The sequence below is a fragment of the Hyperolius riggenbachi genome, chromosome 4, assembly GCF_040937935.1.
Source record: "Hyperolius riggenbachi isolate aHypRig1 chromosome 4, aHypRig1.pri, whole genome shotgun sequence".
Classification (NCBI taxonomy): domain Eukaryota; kingdom Metazoa; phylum Chordata; class Amphibia; order Anura; family Hyperoliidae; genus Hyperolius; species Hyperolius riggenbachi.
This window is the reverse complement of record NC_090649.1, coordinates 158854805-158870326: the sequence shown is the minus strand read 5'-3', so window position 1 is coordinate 158870326 and position 15522 is coordinate 158854805. Positions and strand designations below refer to the sequence as shown.

At 43.7% G+C, this 15522-nt stretch overlaps 1 protein-coding gene across 1 annotated transcript in view; it reads left to right on the top strand.

The window, feature by feature from the left end:
• The first annotated feature begins 14660 nt into the window (after window positions 1-14660).
• GMPS (guanine monophosphate synthase) overlaps window positions 14661-15522 on the top strand; it is a 93594-nt gene continuing 92732 nt past the window's right edge. The window contains exon 1 of the mRNA XM_068280855.1: window positions 14661-14724. Coding sequence (XP_068136956.1) covers window positions 14676-14724 — 49 coding nt within the window. The 5' untranslated portion in view covers window positions 14661-14675. The remainder of the gene's footprint in view (window positions 14725-15522) is intronic.

Sequence of the window (15522 nt, the reverse complement as noted above, 5' to 3'; positions counted from 1 at the left end):
CACAAAAGCACTTATAGTGTGGATCCGCCCTTAAAGAGACTCCGTAACAAAAATTGCATCCTGTTTTTTATCATCCTACATGTTCCAAAAGCTATTCTAATGTGCTCTGGCTTACTGCAGCATGTTCTACTGTCACCATCTCTGTAATAAATCAACTTATCGCTCTCTTGTCAGACTTGTCAGCCTGTGTCTGGAAGGCTGCCAAGTTCTTCAGTGTTGTGGTTCTGTGATGCATCTCCCCCCTCCAAGCCCCTATCTGCACACTGCCTGTGTATTATTTAGATTAGGACAGCTTCTCTCTTCTCTCTTATCTTTTACAAGCTGGATAAATCCTCCTCTGAGCTGGCTGGGCTTTCACATACTGAGGAATTACATACAGGCAGAGCTGTCTGCACTCTGCAGGAAGAAACAGCCTGACACTTCAGTGGAAGATAGCTGCAGGGGGAAAGAAACACACAAATGATCTCTTGAGATTCAAAAGGAAGGGTGTATACAGCCTGCTTGTGTATGAATGTATTTTCTATGTGTGGACATACTGTACATCAACCTACTTCCTGTTTTGGTGGCCATTTTGTTTGTTTATAAACAAACTTTTAAAAACTGTTTTTAACCACTTTTAATGCGGCGAGGAGCTGCGAAATTGTGACAGAGGGTAATAGGAGATGTCCCCTAACGCACTGGTATGTTTACTTTTGTGCAATTTTAACAATACAGATTCTCTTTAAAGGACAACTAAAGTGAGTGATATTGAAGCTGGCATATTTATTTTTTTTAACCACACCAGTTACCTGGCTGCCCTGCTGATCCTCTGCCTCTAATACTTTTAGCCATAGTCCCTGAACAAGCATGCAGCAGATAATGGCAGTAATAATGGCAGTATTTGTATAGCGCCTTTCTCCTGTCGGACTCAAAGCGCTTGCGAGGCAGCCACTAGAGCGCACTCAGTAGGCAGTAGCAGTGTTAGGGAGTCTTGCCCAATGAACTCCTTACTGAATTACTGGCTTACTGAACAGGCAGAGCCGAGATTCGAACCCAGGTCTCCCATGTCAGAGGCAGAGCCCTTAACCAGTACACCTTCCAGCCACTACTGCAGATCAGGTGTTTCTGACATTTTTGTCAGATCTAACAAGATTAGCGACATGCTTGTTTCTGGTGTTATTCAGACACTACTCTAGCCAAATGGATCAGCAGGGATCAGGGGCAGACTGACCATTCGGGCACGGACCGAGGGCCTGTGGTCGGGGGGGCCCGCCGCCCGCCAGAGAACCCTGAGCAGGTGGGGAGGCAGCCAGTGAAAGAGGGCGATGGGCATAGCAGCGGAGAAGGGAAGTCTCCCCCCACTCACCTTGGGGCCCTTCTTCCTGGCTCTCCCCTCCGGAATGTGTAAGTGTCGCACAGTGCTGACAGCGGACGGGGACTTACCGCTGTTACAGCCGCTGGAGGAGGCGCTGATCTGTGCACCGCTAGTCTGGTCTTGAGTAGACCAGACTAGCGGTACACAGATCAGCGCTCCCTCCGGTTGCTGTAACAGCGGTAAGTCCCCGCCCACTGTCAGCCGCTGTGCGACACTTACACATTCCGGACGCTGCCTCCCCTCCTGGGGACACCTATAGAGGAGGCTGCCTCCCCTCCTGGGGACACCTATAGACCTAGCTACATATACTGGGGGCACTTATAGACCTCGCTACATATACTAAGGGCACCTATAGACCTGGCTATACTGGGGACACATACACCTGGCTGCATATACTGGGAACACCTATAGACCTGGCTGCATATACTGGGAACACCTATACACCTGGCTGCATATACTGGGAACATCTATACACCTGGCTACATACATTAGGGACACCTATCCACCTGGCTACATATACTGGGGATACCTATAGACCTGGCTACATATACTGGGAACACCTATACAGCTGGATACATATACTGAGGACACCTATAGACCTGGCTACATATATTGGGGACACCTATCCACCTGGCTACATATACTGGGAGCACCTATAGACCTGGCTATTAGGGATGGTCGCTGGATTCCGCGTAATTAAGATTTCCTGCGATTCCGGACAGAATTTGGTGATTCTGTTGCGACGGAACGGAATTGCTATAGCGCTATGGCGGAATTTCCGTGGAAAAATGTGGAATTCCGCGGAATGCACTTTTTTTTTTTTTTTTTTTTTTTTTTTTTGCCACCAAACTGATTTCTGCCTAAAAATAAGATTTTTTGCTTGCCAGACTTAAAATTTTCACACAAACCTCCCCTCCTCCGGAGGATCTTGTCTTCCAGGGAATTGTAGGATGTCAAAAGCCAGCTCACATACATTGGCCAGGAATCAAACCCAGGCCTACCGCTTGGAAGGCAGCTCTCCTCACCATTATACCACCAACACTACAATGCTACATGCTGAAGCCAGCCTAGCATGGACCATTGTGATATACCCAAGAGAAAAATGAGCTTACTCACTGAGCCTCCAGCGAAGTCTTGTAGACTTCCTGCAGCTCCTAGCGGCTTTACGGTGCTCTCCGTGCATGGAAGCCAGCTTGTCACCTGACCCGCATCAAGTCAGGTGACACGCCGGCTTCCGTGCACGAACACCAGAAAGCCGCTAGGAGCTGCAGGAAGGCTACAAGACATTGCTGGAGGCTCGGTAAGTATTTTACTGCCTCCAAATCTACCTGTAACCCCCCAAAATAAAATTCTGATCGATTATCAAATCCACCTGGAAAAATCGAGGCGTGTATGACCTGCTTTAAGCTGGCTAGGATTATTATTATTTATTTATTGTATTTTAGTGCTAATATATTACTTTTTAACTGGACAATAGATAAATAGGGCAAGAGACTACACGATCATACAACAGAGTTTGTCTTGGGCAGGGTTCATTCTTGAGTCCGCAGAAAAACAGATGCGTTTCTCTGAGAACAAATCTGCAATGTTGGCTGTCAGCCAGCTGACAGCAAATGACTGTTGGCAATAGGGAATCACACACATGCACACACAGAAAAGCACAGAAGCCTCTTTATTGAAGTTAGGAGCTCTGTGGTCACCGCGCTGGAGTACATTTGAAATCGGCGCCGGTAGACTTGGGCGCAGGATACAGCACTATATGGCTGATCCTGCTTCTGCACAAGTCCGGGCCGATTTAATTACTATTCCCCCTCCAGGGCGCCATGGATAGTGGGGGAATGAAATAATTCGGCTTCCAGCGATTGCTGGAGGCCGAATTATTGTGAATTTAAGCAACTTCGGTTCCGTCTTCTGACGGAGCCGACGTTACTCACTGAGCGCCGCTATAGACTGATTCCCATTACAGTCTATGGCGGCACTGGCTGCGCCCAAATCTAGCAGCGCTGAAAAGCACTGCTCCGCCGGCGCTGTGTTGCTGCCGCCTGCCCCTGAGCTTGGCAAACGCGGCCTGATAGGCAGCTGCTGAGCGGAGGCTGGCCGGGACACCACAGAGCTCCAATGGAGAGGCTTCAGGCTTGTGACAGGGGATGGAAGATTATGCCTATTTCCCAGCCAACAGGTGATTTGTATTCTCGTTCAATCTCCGAGGTGACATTATGGAGATCATTTATTGCTTATATTTGTATGTTAAATGACACTGAAGGTAATCTTGAAGGTGAGTACACATGCACTATTACTGTCGCCCATAGGAATCAGACCTCATTCTCTCGGGTGACAGTTCTAGGCACAAGCCTATACAGACGTGTCTTTTGGCTAGAGGTGAGCAATGCATTCTGTCACTACAGATGAGGAGAGGAGGGGGTGGCAGAGCAGTGTCCAGCAGATGGGGTAAGGAGAGGAAAAATGTGCTTGGGATCACCGATTGGGAAAACCCAATCTTTAAATGAGCTCCGGGGACACTTGTACACGTACTGGATTCTCAGCTGAAATAAACTTTGGCCAACTTCCATCTACCATGATTTTAAGAAATGGGCTGCAGCATGCTTTAATAAGGCAGCCATTTTGTCCCAGAACTCATGGACTTACGGTAACTATTTGGACCGCAAGGCTCTAGCCCATTAAGGACCAGAGCCTTTTTTCATGCAGCTGTTCAGATAATCATTGTGATTGGCTCACATTGATCACCTGGTAAGGAGCCAATGAAACTAGCTCCTTACCGATATAGGAGGAAGCTCAGTTGTCATATGACAGCAAAGTTTGCAGCTGCAGCAAACGCTTAGGGACTGCGGAAAGCGGCGGCGTAGAATCTAAGCCACATCAGAATTAAGAGCCGCAAATGCAGCGAAGATTCTCACTTCCGTGGTCCTGAACCGGTTGGCCGGTTGGTGAGCTTCCGGTGTTACTTTCTGGGAACACCTGACTCTAAGAAGGAGCTTTATAAATTCTTCAATCATAGTGGCTCCTAGAAAGGGAAGTGACGTGTGCTGATGGGGCGGAGCCAATAGGAATATATTCTTTGCACCGTGTGACAAACTTTATTTATAGTGTTGTCAGTGTGCATGCCTTTTGCCAAATGGTCACCGTGAACTAAATATTGTATTTGTTAATATCCAGTTGTTGATGCAATATTTTTAACAATATTGATTTCTTACATGTATGATGCTTAACCTCCCTGGCGGTAACCCCGTGTGTGACACGGGGTAAGCCGCCGGAGGGTGCCGCTCAGGCCCTGCTGGGCCGATTTTCATAATTTTTTTTTTGCTGGACGCAGCTAGCACTTTGCTAGCTGCGCCAGCACTCTGATCGCCGCCGGCCCCCGCCCGATCGCCGCTATTTGCTGCGGCGCGCGGCCCCCCCCCCCCCCAGACCCCAGCGCTGCCTGGCCAATCAGTGCCAGGCAGCGCCGAGGGGTGGCCCGGGACTCCCAATGACGTCCCGACGTCAGTGACGTCATCCCGCCCCGTCGCCATGGCGACGGGGGAAGCCCTCCAGGAAATCCCGTTCTATGAACGGGATTTCCTGATCGGAGATCGCCGAAGGCGATCGAAGCGGGCGGGGGGATGCCGCTCAGCAGCGGCTATCATGTAGCGAGCCCTCGGCTCGCTACATGATTAAAAAAAATTTTTTTTTTAAAAAAACTGCTGCGCTCCCTCCTGGCGGTATTTTTCATACCGCCAAGGAGGTTAAAGGGAAGGTCCAAGCAAAAAAAAAAAAATGAGTTTCACTTAACTGGGGCTTCTACCAGCCCCATGTAGCCATCCTGTGCCCTCGTAGTCACTCACTGCTGCTCCAGTCCCCCGCTGGCAGCTTTCTGACCTCGGAGGTCAGGGCCACATTGCATACATTTTTACGCATTCCAGCTAGTGCAGGAACAAAAATGTACGCGTTGCACCACTAACGTGTAAAAATGTATGTGTTAATTTTCCTGCACTAGCGGGAAAGTGTAAAAATGTACGCAATTCGGCCCTGACCTCCGAGGTCAGAAAGCTGCCAGCGGGGGACTGGAGCAGCAGTGAGTGACTGCGAGGGCACAGGATGGCTGCATGGGGCTGGTAGAAGCCCCAGGTAAGTGAAACTCATTTTTTTTTTTTTTGCTTGGACCTTCCCTTTAAAATGTACCTGTTGTGGAGGGGAGAAAATATTTTACTTGCCTGGGGCTTCTTCCATCCCCCTGAAACCCTACAGGACCCTTGTTTTCCTCTTGTTGAGCTCCTTTGAGCAGCTTACCACCCTCTTCACCCCCCCCCCCCCCCTGAAAGTTTGCTGATGCACCAATTAAGAGCTACAGCGCATGTGCTCACTAGGCACGCATGCGCAGTAGCTTGTTACGGGCGATCTTTTGGGGAGTTACAGCTGATCAACGAAGTGCAACAGGAGGACATTGAGGGACCTGTAAGGCCGCGTTCACACCTTTCTGGCAGCATTTTGCGCTTTACTGATCGCCGGCGATCATCAAAGCGCTGCTGCAGATGTAATCCTACGGCATTACTTACAGTGCAGCACAAATGCGATTTCCGCTGATTGAAAACTCGCTGCATGCCTTCGTCACATCAAGGTTAGACTACTGCAATGTCCTCTACACAGGCCTTCATAAGAAAGACCTACGCCGCCTGCAATTAGTACAGAATGCCGCCGCAAGGCTGTTAACGAGCCAACCCCGCCATTGCCACATAACAACAACCCTGTGCTCACTCCACTGGCTACCCATAAAATGATAAAATGGAGAATTCTGTTTAAGATTGGCTTACTGACATTCAAATCCTTGCACAATCTGGGCCCTGGATACCTGAAGGACTTGTTGCAACTGCATCACACACCCCACAATCTTAGATCAAAAGGACGTAACACCTTGGTCACCCCCAGAGTCCACCTCAAAACCTTTGGAGACAGAGCCTTTTGTCATGCTGCCCCTACACTTTGGAACTCCCTGCCACACCCAATCAGGGCAGCTCCATCCCTGGAAGCATTTAAGTCTAAACTGAAAACCTATCTCTCTTCAGTCTGGCATTCATGAACACCTGACTATCTCCTCTGTAACACAACCCAGCCTGCAACCCTGTACTGATCTGAGACACAACTATGCGCTTTGAGTCCTATGGGAGAAAAGTGCTTTACAAATGTTATTGTATTATTATTTTATTGTATTGTATTGCATTGCATGCAGCATTTTCTGGGCAATTGTGTTGCAGTTCTCATTTACTGGAAGGAGAATCACAAAACGCATTCATGACAAAAATCACCAAACATCTCGATGCAAAATTGTTTTGCGATTCCAAGTGTGAATGGGGCCTCGGGCTTCAGGGGGCCCCAGGTAAGTAAAATAGAACATGTTCTCCCATGACAGGTTTACTTTAAAGTAAACCTATGACTTTTAAAGGAGAAAAAAATCATGTAGTTAACTCAGAGGGAAAGCTCTGGATCCTCCAGAGGCTTTTCACCTACTCCCGACCACCGCTCGTTGGGACCCTCTGGAAGGTCACAGTCATGCTCCCTTCGGTGAACAAGCATGCCTGCAATGCACAGGCCCAGCATGCCTTACACCTGCGCAGCACAGAGCCACTCATGCTACTGTGCAGATGCCCTGCGCCATTTAGAATGTGCGAGTTCATGGCACTCTTTGACAAGCCCTTGTCGAAGAGGTTCAGGGAGGTCCCAGCACTGGAACAGCGAGGGGGATGGGGAAGCCTCTGTAAATATCTACATGAGTCACATGCAGGTACACTTTAAGGCGACGTTCTCTGTGGTGCATTGCGTCAGAAAATATAATGAAATTGCTAACTGCAATTATATTGTACATTCACGTTGGCGCATTAGAAGTGCGGTGCAACTGATCTATCAAGCATAACATGATTGATGCATGCAGTGGCAGTGAAGCATACTTTGCATATACTGTATGCTTCACTGTATGTATTGCACCACATGTATAACGCGCAATGCGACCTTTCCCCTTCGTTGTGTTCCTGTGTTTACAGGTAATGCAATGCAGCTCCCACTGTGAACCTAGCCTTACTATCAGTTTTTAAATTTCTTAGCTGGTTGCAGTCTGAAATGTAAAAATATGTTTTAATAAATTGCACAATACAAAAAAAAAAAAGGACTTGTGTAGCACAGACCTATGTTAACGGACCCTTTGAAATAACAGTAAAATTAACCCTCATCTATGTAGTTTTCTTAAAAGCTTGGGGAGACTACATTTCTCCACAAATAAAAATATAACTCAAACATAAAAAAAAAAAAAAAAAATACAAAGAAATTCATGTAATGTAAAAGCACAAAAGACATAATTGTCCATCAATTTGATTTTTTTTAATTTGCAGAACTTACTCTTATGTTTACAATCAAGCACTTTAAGAAAATAGATCATGTAACTAATGATTCCAGTTTATACAAAATGTATTATAATCGAACAAAGAAAAGTATATACTGATTTCTGTTAAAAGATCATTGATTTATCTTACAAATATTTAAAAGTATAGAAAAACACAAAATGATATTAAAATAGTCTTTGAATATAAGCTGGTCCCAGCCCGTACCAATATATGGAAATGGAGGCAAATATCTGTACAAAGTGGATAATAAGTATGAGGAATTATACATAACTATGAAAAGTACAGCTATCATAGGAACAATTCTACCTTCTTGTGCTCAAATACTATTATTCTTAACAGCTGTCAATATGACAGCAATTGGGTCTCGTCTCAGTGTAGCAAGTCATAAAAACCAGCAGATCTCATATGATATATTGTAATGCTGCAGTGTCAATAACATGCATGCCCATCAAATATTGAATTTGTGAATTGGGAACTAAAGATAGAAAGGACTAGTGGAAAACGTAAGACTGCAGAACATCATATGATCAGCAAACAAATACAGCTAGCAATATTTCCATTCACCACTCTCAGCCTGAAAACTCTTCTTTTTTTTTTAGCTTCTGCATAAAGGGGTGAGATACAGAGGAACTTAAGCGTAAAGGGGAAAAATAATACAAATAATACATCAATACATTGCAAAGTGATAAGTTGAAAAATAGAAGAGAGATCAGGAAATGGTTGATATTCGCCATGTAATTTGTTCATGTTGTTTGATCCGCAATCAGCCTGCACGTAATCATCTTTACTACTAGCAGACATGAAAAAAAAAAACCAGACAGCACCAACTGACATCCATAACCACACCCCCTTACATTGCAATAGGCTAAATGGTTTTATATATATATATATATATATATATATATATATATATATATATATATATATATATATATATATATATATATATATATATATATATATATTATGCACAGAAGGAGGTGCTGGTTGCTTGGCAATTGGAAAAGGCTGTTATTACCCACAAGGCAACAAGGCTCACAGGCAGGAACCTGTCAGGACCTAGGTGTGTGGGAGGGGTTTCACTACAATATCAACCATACAGACCTCCCCCCCCCGGTGATCTATTTGAGAAAAGGTAAATATTTCTCATGGAAAGGGGACATCAGCTACTGATCATTGGTTACAGTTTCTCTTCAAGGGCAAGTGCATATTGTCTGATGCATTGCGTTCTAACCAAGTGTACACTGAGGACATGTGCAAAACATCCATGCTTTTGTATGGATCCTTTCACACAAGTCATCTGCATTACAGTGCCACAATTTTCTGGACATGGATGCATTTGCATTCACCAAACACATGGCACAATTCTGCACCAGAGCCTGCACTAGAAATATGTATGCACTGTACTGAGAGGACACATTAGGACAAACCTTTGTGAACCAGTCCCAAAACCCCCTAGGTACAGAGACCGCTTCTTTACCCTCCTTACAGATGAGCCACACTAACAGTAATGCTGCAAGTGTCGGGATAAGAGCAGTACATCACAGAGCTGTACAATCAACGCTTCACGTACTCTTAAAGGGAACCTAAACTGAGAGGGATATGGATATTTCCTTTTAAACAATACCAGTTGCCTGACTCTCCTGCTGATCAATTTGCTGCAGTAGTATCTGGATCTCACACCTGAAACAAGCATGCAGCTAATCCAGTCTGACTTCAGTCAGAGCACCCGATCTGCATGCTTGTTGAGGGGCTGTGGCTAAAAGTATTAGCGACACAGGATTATCAAGAGAGTCAGGCAACTGGTATTATTTTAATAGGAAAAATCCATATCCTTCTCAGTTTAGGTTCCCTTTAAGGTGGCCACACACGATACAATAAAATGATCCGATTTTACAGTAATTCGATAAAAACGATCGTATCTCCCGAAAAAATCAAAAGCTTTTTTTTCATTCGACTGAAAAATCCGATCGGATTTCCCGTTTTTTGTTTTTGTTTTTTTTATTTAAATCGATCCGGATTGCCAGATATTGCTCTTCAATTTCTACTAAAGATTGTATGGTGTGTGTTGGATTGTTAATTTATTAATATACACACCCTAGCAATTTTCTCTAAGTTTCCAATCATTTTTATGATAAATGAGCAAGAAATTGAACATAGGTGTGTGGTACATTGGTCATATTTTTGAAATGTTACAATCAGTCAGAAAAATTGATTGCAATTCTTAAATTGAACAGATATTTAAAAAATTGTATGGTGTGTGGCCACCTTTAACAGTTGCTTTATTGTCTGATTGTCTTTGTTCTATGAGCAACTGGAAAGTCAAATTCCTTGTACACTTGACTGATAAAATCAAATTCTGATTCTAACATAGGATATCGCTAGATTACGATTTATTGAATAAAAAAAAATATATTACACTTAAACTCGCCATACACTATATGGCAGGCACCAGATCTGGCAAATGATCAATAGCTCCTTGACTGGAAATGAATCGCCCATCACTTAAAGCAAATCTGAAGTGAAAATAAACTTATGAGATAATGAATTGCATGTGTAGTACATTAGTAGGAAAGAAAAAAAGAAGCTCAGTTTTGCAGTACAGGAAGAGGTAAACTTCAGTCATCTATGCAGAAGAGGTCTTCGGCCCACTGGGTCCAATACAGTTTTCTGAAGCACTTGAACAGGCAAGAAACAGTGAGAGACAGCTTTAGATAAGGTTTTACTGCGGGGCAGTTCAAAGGGTTATTAATAGCTTAAAATACAGAGTGTGGTTTCTAATCTGTAAATATGACAGAATGATGCAATGTTATAAAAATAAAGCTATAAACCGGTAACGGTAACACAGTTTTCTGTGCTACTAATGTTCTACTTTATCTGTACTACACATACAATTCATTAGTACATACATTTTTTTTTCTCTTCAGGTTTGTTTTAGTTTCAACTACATTACAGCAGAACATACGATTGGATGCTCACCACAGTAACTCTGTACTAATCAATTTAGCAACTACATGCCCGTTGCTACCCCACCACTTCCTTCCCGTGCTTGGTCTATAAAAATTACTGAATTTCCTATTCCAATTTTGATTGCTATTGTCATACAAATCAGGCAACCGAAGAGGGGGGGTTGAAAATCGGTATAATATCCTTCCTTGCACCCTCCTAGCACTTATCTACAGAGCCCCATTTCCTGAAGGTGTCCTTTAGAAGTGTAGAGCCAGAACCATTTATTCAGAATATGTTAACAGGGGGCCCAGCAGTGTGCCTGTACAGCACTTGTTGTAAAACCACCTGCACGATCTTTACAGATCACTTGAGGCGAAATAAACTCAAATGTATACCAGACTCTAGTCCTGACCAGCCTTATTCTGAAATGCTAACAACAACCAAAAACTGAAAACTGGTAAATCACTGTAGATGGAACCGGGGAAAAAATATAGATTTATTTTCCTAAAAGATTTGGAACCATCTTGTGCTGAGCACACACATTAAAATCAGGTTGTATATTGAAACCGTTGATAAAATAAAATGATCACATCAATGCAAAGTCAATGAAATCTGCAGGAAAACAATCATTTAACACAATTCTATTATGATTGCTTAGAAAGAGGTCACAATGAATTCTGGCCATGCATGGCTACTATAACAAAAATCATCATAAGAAATCAACAAGAACTGCATTTATAAGCATGCCTTGCCTGAACACAGAGCTCTCAAATGAAGCACTTACAGGTATATTTAAAAATGGCGGACTAAACAGGCCACTTAGTGTAAACCTGGCACTAGCTCTGGTTTGTTGCCATGTTTTACATTGCAATGTCAGTCAGTAATACCTTATCATCATTGGCCTCTGCCACCCCCAGTGTTTGTTGCTGTATGTCACACGGAGGATTTCCATGAAACTTTTGGTATTGCTGAAGTACTGGTACCAGGCTCTATTACATTATGAATTAATCTTTTGCTGATGGGAACAGTTTATATTTAAAGCGGACCTGAACTCAGAACTTCCTCTTTGCTCTAAAAGATACGCAACATCATAATAACCTTTAAACAAAACAAAAAAAAATATTTGTTACAGCCGATACAAAATCCTAAAATAAATCTGCACTGTTTCTACTTCCTGATTCATGGAAGCAGACATATTGTTTATCAGCCTGTGCTTTCAAATGAGCTTATCTGCCATCTCTGCCGTGGCAGTCACCTGACACGGGGAGAGTTTAAATTATAACTTGTGATTAACCACAAGTAAAGGGGAATTAAACAGGCTAAACTCTCTAAGTACCTACAGGGTGCATTTCTCTATGTTTTTATTCTGTCCTGTGCAAGGAGTTCAGGTCAACTTTAATGGCTCTCAAAGTGTTTGTTTGCTATTAGCATTCAGTACCAGCCGTCTTTCTTCTCTGATTAAATATTAATCAGTAATAACCCTAACTTTCTAATAAGTGCTTATGAAACTATAAATAAAAGGAAATCTTCCTAATAAGTATAAAAAAGCAGTCTTTGGCCCACTTTTTTTGTATTCATTAAGGTAGACGAAATTAAAGTATATTGACAATTTACCAAGGTATGTAGCCTCATCTCTAAGGCCAGGTTCACACTACACTGCAAACTCAGCGTATGCGTAAACGGCGAAGTAAGCCGTCCACCTGTCCGCCAGCACTTCAGTGTACTAGCAACAGGTAGGATTATCATTGGTCCACATGAACCAATGAGAATTTTCTCTGTTGGAGGAGGATTCCCATTTGTTCTTTTGCACACCAACAGGAAGCCCTATACTTCCTGGTCTCCGGGACGAGCAGGGAGGGCCGCACCGAATTGCCATGGGACAGGTATGCGATTTTTCATGCAGCAGGAAGCCTAGTGGGAAAGGACAACGTCTGTTCCCATAGGCTTCCATTGTGTGCGGTACAGTGTTTGCAGTGTGGCTGCAGAAAAATGCAGCAGGCCGGCACTTTGTATTTGCGGTCTGGCGATAGTATTGTGCACTTATGTACTGTTTCGCAGTGTAAAACTATCCTATTGATAACATAGGATGCATTTACCATCCGGTTTTGTGTTTAACTGAGTTACGGTAAATGCAGCTTTTTTCACTTTAGTGTGAATGGGCCCTAACACATAAGTAACACCTAAGGTACAATATATTTGACCCACATCACAAATTAAAGTAAACCAGAGACGAACACTTATAAATGATTTATACATACCTGGGGCTTCCTCCAGCCCCCTCCATCTTCCTCCGTCTCCTCGTTGTCCCAGTAGAAGCCCCCTGTTCTGCGCAGACGCAGAACGCTCCCAGCCGCGGGCGCGAGCAGCCTCAGTGCTCATGCGCCGACTGGCCAAACTTACGAAGCTTCTACTGAGATGAGGAGGAAGACGGAGGAAGACGGAGGGGGCTGGAGGAAGCCCCAGGTATGTATAAATCTTTTAAAGTGTTCAGCTCTGGTACACTTGAAGTACCACTTTTCTATGACCCAAAATTTGTTTTATGTTCTTTTGCAGAGCTCAGCAAACTTATGAAATGGTCCTCTGTCCAGTCCAAAGTCTTATGAGCATTTTCAGACTATAATGAAAATAATTAGGAGTAAAAACTCCGTTACTGACCACATAGAGGGTAAAGTTATGTACACATGCTTGGCCGGGAATCTGGCTCGTTTAAGATCGTTAAATGACGCCAGCTGCCAAATGCATTATTCTCCTTCTTACCCCACCCTGCCGAAAGCCACTCCATCATGCACTGCGCCATCATCTCATAGCAACAGGAAACATCTATGCTTTAGCAGAGTGATGCGTCTGTGCAGCGTTCATATCCCTCAGTGCCACCTGCAGGATTGAGCTTGGACCTTGGGCAACACCAAAGGTACGTGTGTATGTGCCTTAACACTGTGGTTATATTTACAAGTTAAATAACATAAAGGCGCCTTTGGAATACAGTATAATCTCGTTATAGCAAACTCTGATTCAGTAAACATTTGGGTATATTAAACTAAATGTCCGGGTCCTGGCCAAGCCCAATTATGTATGTGGGAGTAACGTCTGGTATAGCAAACCTGGATGTAATGGAACTTCTGTTATAGTAAACCTGTTTTTGGGCCCCTTCGGTATTACAGTATATCACTGGCTATAGTGGAAAGTGGGCGGTCGCATGCATCATACAACAGTTGAAAACCCATGAGCCATTGCTGGCACCATACAAGTTGTATGATCACCTAATTCCAGTAACAGGACAGTTACAGTATGTGGCAAGGCTGACACATTTGGCAGAATCAGTCTTCAATACACTCTGCAGTTATGGTCCACAAACTGCTTTATAAGAGTGAGAGTTCTTGACTCGGATTCCTACTTGCCAAGACTCTGAATAGAGCAAATCTGAAAATACCTCAACAGAATTCCCTGTGAGCTGTCAGCATGTTTCTCATGCTAACAATGCAATGCTAACAATGTTGTCAAAACAACATTTGCAATATGCGACAGTGACAAATCATTTTGACGGTGTTTAGATAATAGAACCTGTAAATATAGATGAGTAAACAAGAAATGATCAATAGGGAGAGGGAAATCTGTAGCACGGGAGAGGACTGAAGACTCTTCCAGGCAGAAGCTTTGCCAATGTCTTCCAATTGTAATTTTAGGTTAACAACTATAAAATATAAAGAAAAGCTCGTTATTACATATGCATAATACATAAATGAAAAGGGTTTCACTTTGTAAGCTAGAAAATAAGCCTGTTGGTGTTTTTCACAATAACGTGACTGATACTTTCATTTTCCCTATTCTTTACTAGCTTACAATTTATAGAAAATGTGTTTGCTGGAGGAGTTGTCCACTTTCAGTGAAGAACTGGAAAGCCCCAACATCCTGCGCAGTGTGGAGATTTTCTGTGAATGACTACTATAAATAAAGAATGATTCACATACATATTGAAAGTGGAAATGCCTTTAAACAAGCAGCAAGAAGAGGGCTTGTTAAAGAGAACCTCTGGTAAAAATGACAGGCTCTTTCGTAATCATAATGGTTGGGAGGGGTCACGGGGTTAAATATTTATCTGATCCAACGTTTTTAGGTCACAGGTAACACTCCGACCCCCTCCTAGGCAGTGCATTCACAGCCATGTTTCCAAAGCATCTTCGGAAACCTCTGTCTGCATTGCTGCGGCCCGCCCCCAGTTCAGCAGCCACCAATTATTCCCATTATCTGAGGGGGTTGGAGCAATCACTTGCCAAACCAGGTAAGTTTTTAACCCTAAGCCCTGGACCCTGCAGTGGTTTCCCCGTCCCCCTTGCCGTTCAGCGCTGGGTTTCCCCCAAAGCTTGTGGCCACGCTTCTGTACACAAACAAGCAAGGCCATACTATGTGGGACGACTGGGCAGTAGCAAGGAGCCACTACTTGGGCTTGGCAGAAAAAGACATTCACGTTCAGCTCCATGCTACAGCCCAGGTGCGAGCCGCCTGCACAGTGTGGCCAAGCTGCGTTAACAATCCTTTGTGTTACTCTCCGATATATACTCTATCACACATGTTGGCTGCACTTACTCCCCCCAGATCTTGGCTCAGGCCTGGTGCACACCAGGTGTTTTTCTGAGCGTTTTGAGTTTTTAAACCTCCTGCTAATGTTATCCTATGTGTCTGTGCACACTGGAGCAATGAGATTTTGTAAAAATAAACCATAGCATTACATTGGGAAGAGCTTTTGAAACCTCTAGCGTTTGGGTGCTAGAGGTTTCAAAAGCTCTTACCAATGTAATGCTATGGGTTTTTTTTTTACAAAACCTCATTGCT